We start from the raw sequence: 22,786 nt of genomic DNA on the forward strand, positions 1-22,786 counted from the left end.
TACCATGCTGGAACCATATATATATACAGTCATGGGCTGTTTCCCAATTTTTGGGTTCTGGCAATTTTGTTTTTAGCTTTGGGAACTACAATTTGATTTCACATGCATGCAAAGTGAATGTGCTTTTAAATGAGGCTCTCTTATACAGAGTTTTATCTAAAGTAGAGACTTGACAGCTGAACAAGAGGTCATGAGTTAAGAAGGCAACAAAAAGTTGTGATTTTTCAAGGGTAGGGCTTAATTCTTGGCCGCAGAACAGCAGAATGGATCCATAGTGCTTCATTGCACCTGGTTTCTATAAAATAATGATGTATCTCACCATTCCCACAATGACAACCCCATATACTAACCACTTCCAGCTTTAAGCCAATTTGGAGTTAAAAATTTCAAAAAAATCCTCATTTTTTCTCATTAGTGACCCCTCTTGGGACCCCGACCTTCTTACAACTGTAATTAACATTTTTAGGCTTAACTAACCATCAGAGGAAAGAAGCTTTGAAAAAGTGCACTTTGAACACTGTCTTACCCCTGGTGAGCTCCACATTCTGTGATAAATGACAAAAAATCGCCAAAAGTGACCATTTTCAGGCAACAGACCCATTTTCCTGTGCATGCCCAAGGGTGTCCGAGATTTCCTAGTCCATGCATTTTTTAGCAGTGTTTTCAGTTCTTTTTTCTCACTTTAAAAATAAATTTTGTGATTATTAAGCCAATTTAGATTGCTCTGCTTGCTGAAATTCCTTTTAATTTACAGAACATCATAAAATGCACTATTGTAATGTCACAAATTTCTCACCCATGGGTGAGATAAGGATATCTCATGGATAAAAATAGGAATATGCTTGTCTCTTTAGTGAGAAAATGAGTCAGATGTAAATCTGGATAATCTGTCATTGATCCAAAAACACTGTTGCCAGTTGTTTTTTTTTTCTCATTAATGTCTAACATATTGACATCCATCTCTCATTTGTTTCTGTCAAGCAAACACTTTGGTGGTCATATCATGTAAGTACAGTTCAATGCCCTTTACAGAAGAATGAAAAGACGAATAATTTAAAAAAGGTTTTTATTTTTATTCTCATGATTGTGTATTTCTATAACATGTGGTTAAATCCTTTCTCCAACACACAAACAATTAGGCAACATGAAGTTGACATTACAAGGACAGTACAATGGAAACAGTTTGACAATAAATTTCTGACTAGCAATCAGATGATCACATATGGTTTTACTAACATGGTTGTAGAAGATTTGTTTGGAAACGGTTATAAGGGAACTAGGAACTTTTTATTGATGAGTGTATCTCCAGAAAAACATGCATTATTAATTACAGATATAGAAGTCCTGTAACACGCTGATTTCTCAATTAGTAATGGTACATTTTACCACTAAATATCTTACATTACATAATCTACTAAGACCAGCATTACTCTTTCAGTGATTTTTAAAATCTTGTGTAAAAATAAGATGTGGTTGAACATCGAAGTACCTTATGTGTAAAATTAAAATCAACATCAATGCACTTTTTCCAATGGAAAATATGAAAATAATGTTTCAATTTTCACTATTAATACTTATTATGCAGGGCTTGGCAAAAATAAAATAATTCCCTCTTTAAATGATACCAATTCTTTGATCTTGAACACAAACAAACAATTTCTAACTGTGAATTCTTCAATGTAACAACTCTTCCGATTGGTTGACATTTTTTCATTTATCATCTCATAATAGTTATATCATGTGATTGTGACATATAAAGTTGGGTTTATTTATTTACTTGTTTGCTAACTGAAATAACCACAATGCATGTGGTGCACATTTGAAAACTACTAGCTACAGCCAGCACTCCACAGTATTGTAGAACTGCCTAATTTTGGTCTTGTATTCTGATGCTTTGTAACATTTACCACTTTAAAAAAAATTGTCAAGCATCTGTAAATCTATATATCTAGAAATAGCTCAAGCCAAGGCCTTCAGGGTGCAGTAAAAATTTTCTGGAAAAAAAATACCCACATCAAATAGGGTTACCATAGAAATCATGCAAAAATATGCGAAAATTTGAAAAAAAGTTCCTAAAATCAGGTTTAAAAATATCAAATTTCCCACAAAATATCTTAAATTTTTATTTCATGCTCTGACACTGTCCAAACTTTTTCCTTCGAAAACCTCTTCCTCGTATGGGCATCGCTGGTTAGATTTTGAGCTATTAATAAATTTAGCATGGTAAAAAATTGACTTACTTCCACTTTCACAATGAAGTCAAATTGTCATTGAAAAAAAGCCCCTTCAACATTGAAAATATATAAAACATTGCAAAATACTTTGAAAAGTCTCCTTTTTTCAGAAAATGTTTTATCAACAATAGATTCTTCATTTTTAATCACTATAGAAACTACCAATTTCCATTAACGTCATTTTTCATCCCTAGCCAAAAGTGCAAAACTAAACTAAACTGTGGAGTGTTGGCTACACAAGATGTTTAGTGCTCACCACATTATTGAGGTTATTTCAAATAGACCATAAAAATATTACAAACAGTCTTAAATAATTCTGAAGGGAAACCATGGGTAAAGTATTCAAGGGATATTCCATGTTACACAAGACATGTAAGGGATATACTTGTTTTTTAACTTCCATTTTATATTCTAACTTAACACAAAAATTCTTTACATGTATATGACGGAATGTAAATGAATATTATCAATGTTCTGACACTTAGCCAAAAATTAGATCAGTTAAAGTTTTTGTTTCATGATATCCTAAAAACTGAAATCTAACAGTTTTTTATATACCAGTGATAAAATAAAAACTATTTAAAAAAAAAAAGAATTTAGTATAACCTTTTAAAGCTATAGTGTTAAAACATGTACTGCCTCTTTTTAACATTTTAAGTAACCATGGTAACCTAGGAATAAATAGGCATTTTTCATACACAAAACATGATCAAATAATGTCATCATCCAAAAAGCAATATCAAGTTTTGTAGAAAACGATCCTCATGTCGAGGAAAATAGAATTTTCATTAAACTAGAAAAAAAAACAATTACTTCAACATTTTTTGATTGTATGGAACATGTCTGCATTACAGTAAGCACTTATAAAAGTAAACATCAAATAAAAAATAACAAGAAATAAAATTAAAAAGCAAAATAACGAAATATGGAATAATAGCGAAACAACTACACTAACATTGCTTAAAGCTAAAATATCTAAATCTTTTTATACGTATGTACACACAAAGGCCCAGCCTTCTTTAATGCAAATTAAGATGCCACAAAGATTTGTTCTGTATTTTTTGTAGTATATAAAACTTCATACAGCATTCAGTTTAACTATAACAACTTTCTATCAAACAGTTTCTTTGATTTTTTTAATGCAAGCATTAAATGTTTATCTTTTTGTTAGAATTCACTAATTACAAATAACATTAGAAAAAACAAAAATCTGTGATGTAAGTAAATATATTCACTAAGACAAATAGTGCTGCATGTATTTCTGATTTAATCACTTAACATTAAAATTGTGTGTTTAAGGTACATATTGATTCAATTCATTTTTCAGATGATTGTTTACCACTAGGTATGATGATTCATACTAAGTGTTTCTTACATGAAAATAATTCACTTTGGTCACAAAAATACCAGCAGTTATCGTAAGTTTGTGTAAAAAAATCAAGATTAAAATCTGTATTTAAGATAATAAAAAGATCATTTAAATGGTTAACTGATAAAATCTGAACCAGCTTTTGTATCATTAACACATACTCCCTTCAAAGTGAAAAACCATATTTACAATTCCTTCATGGAATTATATAATTTTTTAGAAAAAAATTAAGGCAGATAGAATTGTCTCATACCCTTGACTTTTATGCCAGTTTTTGTTTTATTAAAACCTTTAAAAGACCAGCTTCTTTCCAGCATGTGATATTACTGAGTACATGTAAGAATGGAAAGTTATGACAATTTATTTTTCATGCATAAAATGTACTTGATTCTAAAGTATAAACTGTATAGCTCAATTAAATAATGTATTTTTACTCAAAAGTTGTATTGTCAATTACAATGTACTGTTATGTTATACATGATTTAATTGAGTAGTAAGTACATGTAATGTTACTGTAATCTGTGTAACAATCTGATTGGTCAGTTAATACATTATCTGTACAATCTGACTGGTCAAATGATTCTGTAATTGATTCTGATTGGTCAACAGTTACTGTAGTTGTTACTGATTGGTCGAACTAAATGTAGTTCACTTTCCTGTGATATAATAGGCAGTTTATGTTTCATATGGTACTTTATCAAATGAGGAACACTTTCAAATGTATGGTCTTTGGTTCGCACCTGAAAGATCAATTAAAAATACACATGTAAATGAAAAAATATATATATCAACAGAAAACTGCCGGTTTCTACCCTGACTGTATGTCAAAAATGCCATGGACCAAGTTGACACAGAATATTTGTATTTATCAGAGAAATCAATAGTGTGATTAAAATAACTTCATCTGAATAGCTGGTCTTTCACAAAACTGATTTTTAATTCTAAAGCATTAAAGTTCATGATTTCACTAAGTAAAAGTTTCTTCATCAATACTAGAAAACCTTGAATAATAGGAGAGTATTCATAAATTTACATAATAGCTCTATATCAACACTTGAATTTTATGAAGTTACAAACAATTATGAGTTCATAAAAGTACAAGTGACATATTATGAAGCTTTGAACAACTTGTATACTTACAATACCATCAGGATCAACTAACAATAGATGTTTAATAACCCCATTTTGTCTGCCACTCAATACAAACTGGTTTTGATCAGTAGAACTCTTCCTCACTAAGAAATCACCATCTTTTTGAAGAAGTTTCTCTGCCTATAAAACAAGATTCTCAAAGAATTGCAAACATCAATAAAAATGTCCCCTACTAGCCAAAGTCATAAAGTGTAGAAACTTGTATTTTATAATAATTTGCTAAGTCCAAGTGCCATAACTCAGCAAACACATCAGGGGAATGTAATACAAACTGTAACAATGAAGATAAGGCTACATACCAAATATCAATTTAATGTGTTAAAGGGCTATAAAATAAGTCGGGGGAAAGCCTAAAATCTAAAACAAGTTCAAGGGCCATAACTGTGCCAAAAACCCTAGGACTGGGACACAACTTAAACTTAATCCATTTATTGAGATATAGCTACATACTAAACATCAAGTTAACATCTCAAAGGGCATCTGAAAAAAGTTTGAACAATCAATATGACAAATAAACAGAAACTAAAACTAAGTCAACTTTTGCCTGGAGTGCACTAATAACAGTGTATTGTGATGACAGTGATATTAGTATTTATTCTGACATTAAAGCATATTTTTTATTCCTCTTTTCTCATTTACATCATGGTCCATTATGTAATCATTGACATACATCCATTACAGCTCTTGCATGTAAACACCATCAATATCTAACATGAATTGGCTCCATAAATAAAAACATAATGTACCTGTTTTCTAGGTAGTCCACCATGATACCATGTTTCAAACATTGGAGCTATAGTAGGTTTATGAATACTGGATTCATCGGGAAGTTTGGCTTGTGATCTCTGAGGAATATCTGGTCGAGGATCATGTGCAATAATACTGTCTCCTTCTAAATGACGTGGTGGAAGTTCAGGTTCTCTCTCAGTTTTCCTTAATTCCGACTGGAAAGGATCTGAACATCAAACAGAAGGGATTATTAATTCTTTCTGCATAGAAAAGTTTAAAGTTATAAATCTTATTGTTTTGCTTGCTAACGCTTAGTATACCCTAATATATAGACCCACCCCATGTGGATCATATCCCCCATCAATTATTCCTTAATTTATCTATTAACATCTCCCTACATAGTTGCTAATTAAACAAAAAGAAATTATAATTTTGCAGTATCTTTATAATGATAGTCCCTAGTATGTTTATATCTAGAAGTCTTTCAAAAGTATACTAGCATTAGTGATTCCCTGCCCCTATCATATTGTTTTTTACATGAACCTATAAACTGACCCTTCTTAATTCTATTTCTTAGCCTTATTACAGGAATACGTAGAAAAAATAGTCTCAGTATTGTGCTAGGTCAAATTTTTGAATGTTTTGAGAAATGCATGACTGTGGTGGGCTGTGTTATTATAATATGAAAGAAAAAAGGACAGACAATTTGCTTTTTTTTTGCATGCTTTTTGAGGCCAGATTTTTCCATATCATATAAAAATATCATGTATCAAGTAAATTTAAAAAATGAATTAATTTTCATCCTTTGGTCAAAATTGTGGATCAGATGCTGGTCATATACAAATATACAAACCCATATCAAAAGGATCACCATTAGTTGTTGGTTCATCCATAACATTTTCTTTGTTATCATACATATTCCCTTCAAACTCACTGGTACCATTGAACACTGATTCTATCATAAGAAAAAAAAAAGATATTTTGTTTTATCATTCAAGACGATTTTACTGACAAATATAAACAGATGATTGTAAAGCAGTTAAACTGAAAAACACTTGTGTCTGCCAAAAAATCATGCTAACTACTACAAAATATATCTGGAAGTTTGACACTAGTAAAAAAAAAACAAGATTAGCAAAATCAAAGGTATTAATTAAATATGGGATTTCAGTGAAAAAAAAACAATGCAAAAGGGATAACAGGTGTCAGGAACACCGAAGGGACAACAGATGTCAGAAAAAATTAAGGAACAACAGATGTCAGAAACACCAAAGGGACAACAGATGATGGGAACACCGAAGGGACAACAGATGTGGGGAATGCCCAAGGGACAACAGATGATGGGAGCATCAAAGGGACAACAGATGTGGGGAACACCAGAGACAACAGATGTCAGGAACACCCAAGAGACAAAAAATGTGGGGAACACCAAAGGGATAACAGATGCCAAGAACACACAAGGGACAACAGATGATGGGAACACCAAAGGGACAACAGATGTCAGAACACCCAAGGCACAACAGATGTCAGGAACACCCAAGGCACAACAGATGTCAGGAACACCCAAGGCACAACAGATGTAGGAACACCCAAGGCACAACAGATGTCAGGAACACCCAAGGCACAACAGATGATAGGAACACCCAAGGCACAACAGATGATAGGAGCACCAAAGGCACAACAGATGTGGGAAACACTAAAGGGACAATTAAAAACACAAGTCACACAATATAAGTCATATATATAAACATATTTCGTGTGTCTATGAGTAATCAAGGGAACCAATGTTATAGTGGTAATCAAAACAATGTAATCCAGGGACAAAGACCAGACATGGAAAACAGAAATACACAACAAAGAACATAAAGTAAATAAAATCATACATACAAAGTAACAAAAGCAATTGAGCAACTCGGACTCCACTAAAAACTGGGAGCATGGACCAGGTGCACCGGTAGGGTAAGCGTCCTCTGCTTTTCTAGAAACACCCGCCAAATTGCTCATAAAAAGTCAAGTCCGGGGTAGACAAACGAGGAAAGGAAAACTATGACCCATTGAATAAATCAGTTTTCATGGTGCAAATGGATACACCATAACAATCCACGAGTTCATGATGACGACCATAAAACTGTAGTGATGACTTCAATCTTGTAGCAACATAACCCTGTTCCAGAAGCCTATTTGTTAAGAGTTCTAGTGCGATACAAAAAGTCTGCGTAGTTTCAGCAAGCTCTGGCATAATGTATGAGTTGTGATATGAACACTCCATACGCAGGTGCTGAAGGGATGTAGCCACAGACGAAAGGAAAGTTGACAATTCTGAATGAAAAGTCATCACGTTTGTCGTAAAGTTTGGTCAATAGTTTTCCTTTACAATCGATTTATAAGTGTAGATCAAGATATGAGGTTGACTTCACAGTGTCTGTAGTATCCTTTATCTCAAGTTCTAAGAACATATATTTGATTCATTTGGACTTATATAATGGAACATATGACATGTCTAATTAGTTTTGTTTTGATTATAAGGTGTGAAACAATGTACAATTAACTAGACGGTTCAAACTTTCATTAAATTTCTCTTGTAACATTTCAGTGCTAAAGGGATTACATTACCATATTACCAAAGTTAAGAGTTATTCAAACCTTTGTTATCATAGACCTGTCCCTCTTTATTATCATATGTCTGTCCACCTGTTGCCCCAAGTTCTACCATGGGTTGTTCTTTGGGTACATCATATAACTGGGGGGGCTCCTTTACTGAAGCATACATACCATCACTTACCTGAAGTCAATTAAAAATATGTAATTGTTGTGTTATATAAGAGAAAAATGACAAATGCATGTCATGAAATGTCTGCAACTTCATGCCCATATTTTAATTTTTATAAATATAAAATTTTGAATGTTTTTTTTTTAAAAAGGCAAACATTAAATTCAAGAACATAATATATCTCTAAATAATGAAAAAAATCTGATTTCTTTTAAAAATTACTTCACTGAACTTGAAAATGTTTTTGTGTTCAATATGGATGCATTGTTGAAAATAACCTTAAATACAAAATTAAGATTATACATTACTTAATAATCATGAAACCAAAAGGCAGTGCAGTGACTTACGGGAAGGTTAGATTTAGGTGCGGAGTAATTGGCAGCAGCAGTTTCAGCTAATGGGGGCCGGGCATCAGGACGGTCATTGTAATAATCCCCTTCATCATCACCCCACGCATCTCCATCAACTATCCCCTTCTCCTTACTGAAATTCAGAGATATATGTGAAATGATTCTAAGACATCCAAAACTTATCTTGCTAGCAACTACAAGGGATGAGGTGGAAATGTATGTGTTCAGAGTCATGGAAAGAATGTGAAACTCACACTAACAATGTCATCCTTGAATACATCAGCATATTCAGGACTTTTAACGTAAGTCTCATCACCACTGTCCCTAAAAATTTTATGTTAAATAAGTTTTGATAATCAAATAGATACAAATGATGTAAATCAGTAATCTATTACCAAGTCTATGGTAGATCATACCTTTTGTTTTTGCCTAAAACATTTTTAAAATTTTTCTCAGAAATAACCTTGCATGCAAAAACTTGAAAATTTCAATATTAAAACATAGGACACCTATTAACTTTATTTTATAATAATTGAGCTTTTAACTTATGCCGGCATTTTTTACGTGATTTGATACTACAGATCACAGACAATTTTCACCATGTTGTAAATTGTTTTAAAAAAATAAACAATTATTAAAAAAGAATATTTTATGTCTAACATTCTATCAAATAAAAAAAGAAATAAAGAAAACATTTATTCCTGGAATTTTTGTAAAAACTAAAATCCCAATTATATTTCCCATTAAATTATCTCCCCTTTAAAGAGATGTTTGTAACTTTACCATGTATAGTTAGATAATAATTTACAGATAAATATTCTACACCATAACAGACACTATTTACTCCCTGAAAATAGGAACGAAAAAAAAAACAGTATGTAATAGGTATGATCTACCTCAATACACATAATGTTTATAAAGTTCTTGTATCAGATACATTGTATAAAGTAATGGACTTCGAAGATGTGAAGACAAATCTTGGATAATTGAGATTAGTTTTTTTATAGAACATGTGAATAGAAAAGGTTAATATAGTAAAGCTCCTCTATATCTTCATTGTTGTGATACCTACGGGTCAGTCACAGTTACAGGCTTTGGTTGATTTTTTAAATACTCTTTAAATCTTAATTCAAAGGCTTGGCCTATCGTTGTAATTACATCTTCTGCCAATCCTCCGCCACATTCTAACACGTGACAAGCACGTCCATTGGCTGTATCCTTAGCAACATACGCAACAAAATCCAAAGTATCCTATATATAAATAAGAAACAATATGTTACAAAATATCTAACATAAACCCTGATATAATAGTTATTACCTATAACAAGAACCTTGATATAATGTGGTACCAGTCTGAAGAGGATATCCTGGGGGGATTATTTCCTATGATATAATGTGGTATCTGTCTGAAGAGAGTATTCTCCAGGGATTATTTCCTATGATATAATGTAGTATCTGTCTGAAGAGGGTATCCTGGGGGATTATTTCCTAAGATATAATGTGGTACCAGTCTGAAGAGGGTATCCTGGGGGGATTATTTCCTATGATATAATGTGGTATCTGTTTGAAGAGGGTATCCTGGGGGATTATTTCCTATGATATAATGTGGTACCAGTCTGAAGAGGGTGTCCTGGGGGATTATTTCCTATGATATAATGTGGTATCTGTCTAAAGAGGATATCCTGGGGGGATTATTTCCTAAGATATAATGTGGTACCAGTCTAAAGAGGGTATTCTAGGGGGATTATTTCCTATGATATAATGTGGTATCTGTCTGAAGAGGGTATCCTGGGGGGGATTATTTCCTATGATATAATGTGGTACCAGTCTGAAGAGGGTATCCTGGGGGGATTATTTCCTATGATATAATGTGGTATCTGTCTGAAGAGGGTATCCTGGGGGGGATTATTTCCTATGATATAATGTGGTATCTGTCTGAAGAGGTTATTCTGGGGGGGGGGATTATTTCCTATGATATAATGTGGTACCAGTGTGAAGAGGGTATTCTGGGGGGATTATTTCCTAAGATATAATGTGGTATCTGTCTGAAGAGGGTATCCTGGGGGGATTATTTCCTATGATATAATGTGGTATCAGTCTAAAGAGGGTATCCTCGGGGGATTATTTCCTATGATATAATGTGGTATCTGTCTAAAGAGGGTATTCTGGGGGGATTATTTCCTAAGATATAATGTGGTATCTGTCTGAAGAGGGTATCCTGGGGGGATTATTTCCTATGATATAATGTGGTATCAGTCTAAAGAGGGTATCCTGGGGGGATTATTTCCTATGACATAATGTGGTATCAGTCTAAAGAGGGTATCCTGGGGGGATTATTTCCTATGACATAATGTGGTACCAGTCTAAAGAGGGTATCCTGGGGGGATTATTTCCTAAGATATAATGTGGTACCAGTCTGAAGAGGGTGTCCTGGGGGATTATTTCCTATGATATAATGTGGTATCTGTCTGAAGAGGGTATCCTGGGGGGATTATTTCCTAAGATATAATGTGGTACCAGTCTGAAGAGGGTATCCTGGGGGGATTATTTCCTATGATATAATGAGGTATCTGTTTGAAGAGGGTATCCTGGGGGATTATTTCCTATGATATAATGTGGTATCTGTCTGAAGAGGGTGTCCTGGGGGATTATTTCCTATGATATAATGTGGTATCTGTCTAAAGAGGATATCCTGGGGGGATTATTTCCTAAGATATAATGTGGTACCAGTCTGAAGAGGGTATTCTGGGGGGATTATTTCCTATGATATAATGTGGTATCTGTCTGAAGAGGGTATCCTGGGGGGGATTATTTCCTATGATATAATGTGGTATCTGTCTAAAGAGGATATCCTGGGGGGATTATTTCCTAAGATATAATGTGGTACCAGTCTGAAGAGGGTATCTTGGGGGGATTATTTTCTATGATATAATGTGGTATCTGTCTGAAAAGGGTATCCTGGGGGGATTATTTCCTATGATATAATGTGGTATCTGCCTGAAGAGGGTATTCTGGGGGGATTATTTCCTATGATATAATGTGGTACCTGCCTGAAGAGGGTATTCTGGGGGATTATTTCCTATGATATAATGTGGTATCAGTCTAAAGAGGGTATTCTGGGGGGGGGTTATTTCCTATGATATAATGTGGTACCAGTCTAAAGAGGGTATCCTGGGGGGATTATTTCCTATGATAAAATGTGGTACCAGTCTGAAGAGGGTATCCTGGGGGATTATTTCCTATGATATAATGTGGTATCTGTCTGAAGAGGGTATCCTGGGGGGGATTATTTCCTATGATATAATGTGGTATCTGTCTGAAGAGGGTATTCTGGGGGGGATTATTTCCTATGATATAATGTGGTACCAGTCTGAAGAGGGTATTCTGGGGAGGGATTATTTCCTATGATATAATGTGGTACTGGTCTGAAGAGGGTATTCTACATTTTGTACAACAAACAACAAACTGAAGAATGATAGAAGTTCATTGGTAACAATATTAAAAGTTTTTACATTTGATAAACTTTATATAAATCTCTCAGACGTCTGTCATTTAAATTAGGTTTTTTTCTTCAATATTTCAGGAGGCTGCTACTTCAAATATCAGCAGTTAATTTTCTTTGCGGATTAAAATGGTTCAAATTTAAAGTAATATATGACCCATCAAAGTCATAAAAAATAGTCACACAAACTACATGTACCTTAAGTTCAATGTAATAACCACAAATAATACATAAACTTATATTTAGCATAAAACTTACAGAATCTCCCCCTGATGCAAATGATATCCCAGGCATCTGATGATTGGCTATCATCTGAAAGATCAAAATATAAAACATGAAGACTACTTATTACAATTCAATTGTTTAGGCCATCAATTCTTACAGACAGTCAGTACAAAAAATGGGAACTATTTATGGCCCACATCTGTTCCTTCACTCTTAAGAGGCAGACTTCAAAGCAGATCTGGTTCGTAAGAAAGAATGACACTTGGCCAGGTCCTTTAACCTCGTGTTAACATGTCCTTTAAAACTGAGAGTTGGCCTACTATTAGAGATTGGCAAAGAGGAAGACTCCTTTAAAAAATACATAAAAACTTTTGAACAATGAAAGTGTTTTACTAATTAAAATTTTCAAGTTTTCAATTGTATTTTATCATCGCATCAAAACTTTTAACACCAATATTATGAACTCATTGACTGTTATTGTGTGGCCATCACAAGTTTAACCAGGATTTGACATCAGTGTGTAAGCAGAGGACGCTTTCACTACCAGTTCATACGTGTATGCCCAGTTTTTAGTGGAGTTTGTATTGCTCAATTTATCTATAGTTTCTGTGTATATTGGCCAATTAATTTGTGTTTTTCTGTTTTCTTGGTCTATCTAGTCTTTGTCCCTGGATTGTGACTAACCTGTTTCAAGTTACTTTGTAATTTATAGTGATTCATGTTTTTTCTTGATTTTGTCCCTGGATTATGACTAAACTATTTGAAAGACATGTCAAGGTTTAAAATTAGCAGGGGCCCAATGATCCATATTGTTCCTGTGGAATACTAAAATTTCTACTGTAATTGAATAGAACTATACATATAGGCTACTAAAATTCAAGCTGTGGGCTACCAAGCCTAAACTTAAGGTGAAAATCCTGCATGTGCTGAGTGTATTGGGAAGTACTGCAGTATCAGAACATGTGCTGTATATATTAGTAAGTACTGCAGTTTCAGAACATATGCTGTGTACAAATGTATATTGGGAAGTGCTGCAGTATCAGAACATGTGCTGTATATATTAGTAAGTACTGCAGTTTCAGAACATATGCTGTGTACAAATGTATATTGGGAAGTACTGCAGTATCAGAACATGTACTGTATATATTAGTAAGTACTGCAGTTTCAGAACATGTGCTGTATATATTGAGAAGTGCTGCAGTATCAGAACACATGCTGTGTATATTGGGAAGTGCTGCAGTATCAGAACATGTGCTGTGTATATTGGGAAGTGCAGCACTATCAGAACATGTGCTGTGTACATGTATATTGGGAAGTGCTGCAGTATCAGAACACATGCTGTGTGTACTGGGAAGTGTGGCAGTATCAGAACATGTGCTGTATATATTGGGAAGTGCTCCACTATCAGAACACATAAGAAAGAAATTGGTTGGAAATAACCAGAACAAGTTTCAAAATACTAATTTCCAGCTGCAAAAGCATTCACCATGGCAGGTTTGACATAAAATGGACATAAAAATCTGTCATTTTGTGGCCAATTATGCACTGCTGGATAATATGCATCCCCCTGCTCAGAAACTGAACCCTATGTAAAAGTATGAGCATTATACATACCAAAATACTGTATCCTGTTCAATGGTGTGGTTTCATTCTGAGTACATTTTCAAAAAGATTACTGGTAGTTTCTTTTATATTTTCACACATGATTCTAATTTTTGAAGAGGTTACTGTGTAGGTATTATTGTTTTTGGGACCAATTAAGATTTCCTTCTTAGTACTTCAATTGAGGAGTGCGGAGCAATTGATGTTAATGTCATAGTACCAAAACTGGTTATACAATATAATCTGGTTTGATCAGAGAGAACCAACCAATCTGAAAGCTTGCTACAAATCAAATTAAATAATAAATACTTGATGACTTCAATATTATTACTCAGTATAGCTTACCTCCCCAGATTCCATAATAATTAACGTCAAACAATCTGTTGTTATGGTTAGGTTGACATTTGACCCTGCATACTGCATCTTTGGTGCATCTCCCAGCATTCTAACTAGTTTTTTGTCTACCTAAATTAAACATATTTTATAATTTATACAGCATAATCATACAATGTCCACATTTAAGTTTTATCTATAGGAGAAAACATCAAAGATAGAGGAATTTATTCTTATTCTAAATTCTAATTATCTCATCTACAAGGAATCCAACATTATCGTGTTCTTTAAGAAAGGCTACACATGATTCTTAAACCTTCTAAATAAATTTAATCTTAACCCATTGAGCAGTTAATACTTTGGATTATCTCCCTTTACAGGCAACAAAGAAACTCCACATGTATCTTACTTCATGCAAACTTATTTTCCTATCAAATTTCATTAAAAATCCATTGAGGAGGATCTTATGACATATAATTATGTCAAATCCCTGTTAAATAATTTTGCCTTGCAGTTATATGACATCAAATACCTTTCACCAAGCACATCTACATATATGTATCAAACTGGTCAAAAATCTAATGTGTGTCACATACATGTATCAGGGATAACAACCAGGGTGTGGATATTTGCAAAATCAGAAGTAAATAAATGGTAAAGTATGGATTTACATGTAAAAATACCAAAAACAGCAAATTAGTAGAAAGAACCAATGGAAAATATTCCACAAAAAAAGTAACATCAAACTTTGTCAAACATCTTATTGGAAAAGTGGTAGAGGGCAATTTACAGTCTGAAAATCTATCCAACAATATGTCACAGTAAAGAGTTGATAATTATCATTATAGGAAATAGCCTAATTCACCCAATAAATTTTGATACAAGGCCATAAACTGAATTGCACTGCCATATTATAAGTTACTCTGATATTCTGAGATATAGAGATTTTATACACCTAAAGTTCCAAAGTACACCTAGAGGCCTAGTCAAAGGATGTACAAGGTACTGAAGGTGTTCAAAATATTCCATATCAACAGACTTGAACATGTATATCAAATGTATTCAAGTTATAAGTCAAATAATGTCTATTTTACACTCAGATTGAGGCAAAGAAGAATAAGTGTTTTCTTTGGCATTATTTTGATAATGTTACCATTTTGAGAAAATTGAGTTGTTTTCATACAAGCGTAGGGATATACCTTTAGTACACAACATTGATCAAGTTATTTTGTATATACTGGAGGTCCTTTGAAATGATGTTTCTCTTTAGAAATTTCTTATACAACAAAAAGATGTAAATCTCACGATTTATTTGAAATTGATTTTGTGTGCTAAATATCAAGTGACATTCCACAGCGATATAAGATTTGTAAAGACGTACTCCAAGCCAATCAAAATCCTAGAAATTTCAAGTACAGGGACAAAGTGTTATACCACTGCTGTATACCTACTTTACGTTTCTTAGCTGTTTTTAACCCTGCAGCTTCACAAACCCTGCATATTGCTTCTCTGAAAAACATTTTGAAAAAAAATAATAAACTACCGGTTAACGTACATTATGAAGAGAGTAAATTCAACCACCATATGTAACACAAAATTGAGATTCTACTGTAAGTAAGCTATTATATCTATGATAAATACCATATTGAGATTCTACTAATTACCTTATCATTTTTGTCAAGTTTCAGCCAGATATATTCAAAATTAGTGTTAATGCTAAGTATCTGTGAAACATGACAGGTTTTTTTTCAACAATAGATGAAAATACTGTGAAAGAACTTTTATTTGCGGGTACCAATTTTTGTGGTATAGGGTAAAATAATCAGTTCGTGGATTTTTGAATTTGTGGATCTGACAACTCTATCATACAAACAAATGGAATATTTCTTTTTCACTGAGAACCAAATTTACAAAACCCATGACACCAGATATATTGGTACCCCGCAACCAAAAATACTTTCACAGTATATTAATTCTTACAATACCATGATAAAAGTATTTTTAGATACTACTCCTACCTTGCCAAGGCTGTCCTTGTGTCAAAATCTAACTGACGCATTGATTCTTTCACTTCCAAACAACCGATGTACTGTCAAAATAAAACCAACAATTACTCATTACTAAAATAAATGTTCCTTTCCTTCTGGAAATGGAACTGGGGAAACACATAATGAGACATTATTTTGTAATGAAACAATGAATTGTTTGGTATGAGTCATCATTTATTTATGTGCCTCTAAATACATTACCAAAATATCCTTTGAATTCAAATGTATCAGTGCTGTTTTCACACTTTAAAAGATATTTTTTGTTCAAGGTATCAGTCATTGTGTTTTCTTGTTCTGAATGATAACTTAAAATGTTTCAAAGTCAAATTCTTTTATTGGACCTTATAAGGGCATATAAGCCAAATATAAAAATTCCTGACAGTATGACAATCTCCATGTGGTTATATTACATCCCACAAAGTTTCATAACAATGCTGCAAGCTGCTTAGAAAATAGTGCGGACAGACTGACTAATAGGCAGGGTGAAACCTATATATTCCCAAATACTTTTTTGCGGGGGAGGGGTATAATGAGCAGGATACAAATCCTCTTTTTCTCATCTGATATACAAGAACCTCCAGCCCTGTATGAGTGTTACAGCTGGCATGCATAAATGACTCATTTTTAAAAGCCCAACTTTAACCCAGTACAGAGCGGGTATCTTATCTGTACTCAATAGCACTCACTATCAGCTGATTCAACTTCATCAAGTTAGCTACCAGAACTCCATAATACACTGGTACCTGGCTAGATTTCAGCAAGTAACTTGCATTAACTCTATGGCACAGACCAGCAGCTCGCTAGATTACAACAAGTAAATTACCCAAACTCCGTTGCACACATCAGCAGCTTGCTAGATTACAACAAGTAAATTACCAGAACTCCATTGCACACATCAGCAGCTCGCTAGATTACAACTAGTAAATTACCCGAACTCCATTACATACATCAGCAGCCCCCTAGATAACTGCAATTAACTTACCCTAACTCCATAGCACACTCCAGCATCTGGCTTGATTTGACCATCAGGATGAATCCAGCCTCTTTCTGGTTTGTGCATAAAACTTCCAGTCTTTGACCATTCTGAAGGAGTCTTTTTACCCTTCTGTTTCTTGTCCATTCTGAAATTATAAATGAACTATTAAAATTGGCAGCTGGTGATTTTTCTGGCGACAGAACTTTGGAAGCCAGAGCAGCCCTTGAATATATTCTACTATAAGACTTACAACCTGTTGAAACATGATATTCAGGTGACATCACAGTCATGTATAGCATTTAGCAGAAACTACTCTGAAGTTTGTTTTTTTTTGCTGGTGAAAAATGCAACTGACCAATGAAAACTTTCATTGTGGAATTTTTATCACAACAAATGATTCTCTTTTTCAGAATCCCAAGACTTATAGGAATAAATTCAGTAAAAAATACTCTCATGGCTTTTAATGCAAACACATGTTTTAAGTTATGCCCTTTGAGAATAAACCTTTAGAAATCAAGAAGTTTCATGTATTTAATGCTCTTTACAGTTCATAAGCCAAGTTATCTTTTGCAATTTTCAAACCATAGGGTCATGTGGTATTTTCTTGCCATTTCCATGGCTAGTTTACATACAATGTGAAAATGTGACAAATTCTGACTCTAGCCCCAACCACTGTTTAAAGTGCTGTGAAAAAAAGATATAAGGAACTGGCATATTTTGAAGTGCAAAAATGAAATATCTTTCAATAATCAAGTCACTTAATCACAATATATAAATATATATAAGAAAGGCTACATAAATGCTAGTGAATGAATTTTAGTTGCATAATGAAAACAAAGAATACATGTATATGATACCATCAATAAAATTGAGTTTTATATGAAAATTTTATATAGCCACCTTATGTATTGCTGAAAACAACTTTTGAGAAAAGTATAGAAGTCACGAAGGAAGTATCTTTGTATTTATATTTCATATGTGAAAATGTAAGCAATGAACAATCCTAGGGCACTGCATAAAAACATGAAAAAATGTGTTTTATATTCAATAATATCCATAATCAATAATGTTAAAAGGTTCAAATTTTAACAGAATGTTTAAACTTCTTCAAAAATTACAAATTACAAATAAACTACATTATAGATCTGTAATATGACTGTGAGTAGTGCAACAAAATATATACCAGAGGAAAACTAATCACTTGTACCAGAGGAAAACTAGTCACCTGTGCCAGAAGAAACTTAATTATAGTACTAAAAACTAATCACTTGTACCAGAGGAAACTAATTATAGTACAAAAAACTAATCACTTTTACCAGAGGAAAACTAATTATAGTACAAAAAAACTAATCACTTGTACCATAGGAAAACTAATCATTTGTACCAAAAGAAAAATAATCATTTGTACCAGAAAAAATTAATCATTTGTACCACAGAAAAACTGACCACTTGTACCAGAGGAAAACTCATCATTTGTACCAAAAGAAAACTAATCATCTGTACCAGAGGAAAACTACATGTAATCACTTGTACTAAAAGAAAACTACCGTAATCATTTGTACCAGTTTACCAGAGGAAAACTAATCATAGTGCCAAAAGGAAACTAATCACTTGTACAAGAACAAAACTAATCATTTGTACCAGAGAAAAAACTGATCATAGTACCAAAAGAAAACTAATTGGTACCAGTATCATATTGCATATCCCTGAGCAGGTGTACGTCAAAACATGGATGCTATAAAAATATAGTACATTTTCTTTTTGCCTCTCTACAAACTAATATTTTGTCAAAAGATATGAACAATGACTTATAAAATAGAGCAAACATCACACTGTAAGATGAAGAACTTTTTTAAAAGAAAATCTAACATAATATCATAAAAATGTTCCACTGAAAAGGTTGGTTTGGTGAGTACAAAACGAAAGTGAAAGTAGGGAAAATGGCTATTTATACTTCGAGACTACTTTTCTGTCCGATCTTCGTGGACTCACCCTATTTTCTTTGCGGGAAATTATTTTTTCACATGTCCTTAGAAATGCTACATAAGTGAAAGTTTTATTGAATCAATTTACATATTTTTTTAAAAATCCTAAAAATATGCACTTCACTATAGAAGTCTATGGGAAAATTAATACCATACTGAGACCTAGTAAGCCAGTTTTTCAAGTAAAGTTGGATATTCAGCAAGTGGTCTTTACCAGCTGAAAAAGTAGTACCCCAATGCAGGTAACACTTTTAAGATGAATTAGCCAACTTTTGAACCTGATTTTTTATGGTAGCTCTGGTTTTTTGCATTTATGGTCAATCTTTACCAAATTTGGAAATGCATTTTGTTTTCATGAATTTGTATAATATCAGTTCAATAAAATTATTATCTTGACTGTTTATGATGAGCATATCTATATTCATGTAACCTAAAGCAAGTAATACTCCTGCATAAAGGATAGTTTTCAAGTTACAACACATTTTAAGTATGTGGTTAGGACTTGAAAATAGTCATTTTCCATACATTGCCTCTTATATATGAAAAAATGAATATTTTTTTTATTTTTTGTTTTTCTTTCAAATAAATAGCTAAAATGAGTTGCCATATAACTGTGTGGTTGATTTAAACACAGAAATGTCACAAAAGTCAACAGCCAATTTTTTAGTGGACTTTTTTTAGTGGTTCAAATGGACAGATTCTAATGCGGCAAGAAAAATAAAGGTGTTTTTTCATATAAAAACTGAATTTTTTCAAAAAGTATCTAAAGCAGACAGTTATTATAATATTTATACCAATAAACTATTTTTCTTGCATCATAGCTATCTGTTTTAAAGAAAAAGTCCTTTTCCTGTCATATTGAGGTCCTTTTGTATCTGCCTGGGGTACCAAAATGGCTTAAAATCTGTATTTTCTGCATATGAAAAGCTACATTTTTTTAAAACTATGATATTGGTATAACTTTTTTGGATTTATTATAATTGAAATGACCATATCTATAGTTTAAAACAGTTGGTTGTACCAGTCATTATACTTTACTTTAAACAAGAGGCTCCCTTGAGTTAAAGACAAAAACGGAGGTTCGAATATTAATATTTCCATATATGGAAGTCACAAGTGGGGATTAAATAATGATTTGAAACTCATAGTACAGCTCATGTATCTACCATGTCAGAATAAACCACAAATTTGCTTAATTTGACTAATGCAGCAGCTTTTTATCAAAAGTAATATTTTCTGGCTAACACTGAGATATTAGTCTCATGCCTGGAATAGGGTACCTATATCAAAATTTTAATAGAAAACTCATGTTTATAGCAGGCCAATGATGTTCAGAATTTTCAGTATGAAAATGAATACTCTAGCAGAAAAACAACAACTTTTATGATTATATTGAAATGTTTATTAGTAATAGGTACCAGTATCGTATTGCATATCCTTGAGCAGGTGTACGTCAAAACATGGATGCTATAAAAATATAGTGCATTTTCTTTTTGCCTCTCTACAAACTAATATTTTGTCAAAAGATATGAACAATGACTTATAAAATAGAGCAAACATCACACTGTAAGATGAAGAACTTTTTTAAAAGAAAATCTAACATAATATCATAAAAATGTTCCACTGAAAAGGTTGGTTTGGTGAGTACAAAACGAAAGTGAAAGTAGGGAAAATGGCTATTTATACTTCGAGACTACTTTTCTGTCCGATCTTCGTGGACTCACCCTATTTTCTTTGCGGGAAATTATTTTTTCACATGTCCTTAGAAATGCTACATAAGTGAAAGTTTTATTGAATCAATTTACATATTTTTTAAAAAATCCTAAAAATATGCACTTCACTATAGAAGTCTATGGGAAAATTAATACAACACTGAGACCAATTACATGCACAAGAGCAGAGGAAAACTAATCAAATGTACCACACAAAATATAATCACCTGAGAAAAACTAATCACATGTAACAGTCAAACTTTTTACATGTTCCTCAGGAAATCTAATCACATGTACAAGTCAAACTTATTAGTTTTGTACCTGTTGTCCTTTGAAGTGAAATCATTGTACAACAATGAACCAATAAAATGTTTTCTGGGGCACAGCTTAAAACAGTCACAGAGGTCAAACCATGAACAGCTAGGGCAAGTATCAAGCTTAATACTATTCTGACAGGATTGTGAATAAATGTTTGACACAGCATATTTACGGTAAAAAATACATTTTTATGGCCCCTTATTCTTACTTGGTGGCTCAAGTCACAAACCCAAAATCAATCCTAGTCTTCCCTTTGTGATATATGGCACCTTGCAATACATTTTCAAAGAGATCCATTCTTTTTACTAAAGTTTTCAAAGAGATCCAGTCTTTTTACTAAAGTTATTATAAAGACATAAGGAAAATGCTTGTTTCCAGCCCCTAACAACTACAAGGTTCAATCTAATTATCTGAATCCCGTAAATCAATCCCAGTCTTCCTTTGGTGGTGTGACACCTAGTAATACAAAGTCAATTTCAAAGATATTTATTCACTAAAAGTCAAGAATCATGATACTGTCTGGACATCAGGAAAATGTGTGTTTTTCATTTCTGGCTACTATCATTTCTGAAAAGTTCAAGTTCTTATCCCCAAAATCAATCCAAGTCTGACCATTGTGGTCTAGAATATTGTGGAACAATATCATTGACATTCTTATGCTTTTACTGGGGTTATATAGAAAATTCTTTTAAATGATTGTTTTGGGCCCCTATTTGGCCCTTAATTCTAAAACTGTTCGAGTTATAACCATCAAAATTATTAACAACCTTCCTCTAGAGGTTTGAAACCTGGTTTTTATTAAGATCAACAAACAAATACATAAATTATCGTACAACAACCAAGTGTCTATGGGTGATGACAACAGCACCATACCAATATATGACCACAATTTTTATGCTCAAATAAAATCTAACACTGTGGCATTATTCAACAGAAATATTCCATGTATGAAAGCATGTATCATCATTAGAAATATGCCATGTATTATTGCAGATATTATCACTATTATTAGGACAGGATATGTACCACAGCCATTATCAACAGATGATGTCACTTATTTTGTTTATACATGTAATACTGCTAAGTAAATGTTACTAAATATATATTTGTACAATAATTACCTTCAATCTATTGTGGCACCCTCTGCCTTATTACTGACTTCAATATATAAAGATAAAAATAATTTTTTTAGACTGAACATGAAACATCTTACCTGATAGTAATTGATGTTGAAGTTATTGTTCACAGTGAAACATGTTTATATGTTAGTTCCTGGTTTACATCTGACCTGATTTGATCAATAATTAGGTTAACCTCTTAATACATGTATATCAAAAGTACAAGTATTGAAGTACATGTAAAATTTAGTGTAGTATGGCCCTCAATAACTAATAGTAATCATGTCTACACACTAAACATATCTAATGATAACATATGTTGTTTTTAAACTTCTCATGGTGCATTTTATCAGTCAGTCATGA

At 32.9% G+C, this 22,786-nt stretch overlaps 1 protein-coding gene across 5 annotated transcripts in view; it reads right to left on the reverse strand.

Moving 5' to 3' along the window:
• Positions 1–1,049: 1,049 nt before the first annotated feature.
• Positions 1,050–22,786, reverse strand: part of LOC148623148 (SHC-transforming protein 1-like) — a 35,288-nt gene continuing 13,551 nt past the window's right edge. For 2 of the 5 annotated variants that reach the window (XM_088573708.1, XM_088573710.1), the window contains exons 2-13: positions 17,297–17,435; positions 16,285–16,355; positions 15,714–15,775; positions 14,279–14,394; positions 12,365–12,418; positions 9,677–9,855; positions 8,602–8,737; positions 8,128–8,266; positions 6,338–6,439; positions 5,502–5,710; positions 4,744–4,875; positions 1,050–4,343 (exon numbers count right to left, since the gene is read on the reverse strand). In XM_088573708.1, the coding sequence (XP_088429834.1) occupies positions 4,206–4,343; positions 4,744–4,875; positions 5,502–5,710; positions 6,338–6,439; positions 8,128–8,266; positions 8,602–8,737; positions 9,677–9,855; positions 12,365–12,418; positions 14,279–14,394; positions 15,714–15,775; positions 16,285–16,355; positions 17,297–17,434 (1,476 nt within the window). In that variant the 5' untranslated portion in view covers position 17,435 and the 3' untranslated portion in view covers positions 1,050–4,205. Of the gene's footprint in view, positions 4,344–4,743; positions 4,876–5,501; positions 5,711–6,337; positions 6,440–8,127; positions 8,267–8,601; positions 8,738–8,858; positions 8,929–9,676; positions 9,856–12,364; positions 12,419–14,278; positions 14,395–15,713; positions 15,776–16,284; positions 16,356–17,296; positions 17,436–22,518; positions 22,711–22,786 lie in introns of those variants that run through there. The other 3 variants (XM_088573709.1, XM_088573712.1, XM_088573711.1) reach the window with 3 other exon arrangements.

The sequence above is a fragment of the Perna viridis genome, chromosome 3 (genome assembly GCF_037379345.1).
Source record: "Perna viridis isolate PV_CMFRI_1.1 ecotype Kerala chromosome 3, ASM3737934v1, whole genome shotgun sequence".
Classification (NCBI taxonomy): Eukaryota; Metazoa; Mollusca; class Bivalvia; order Mytilida; family Mytilidae; genus Perna; species Perna viridis.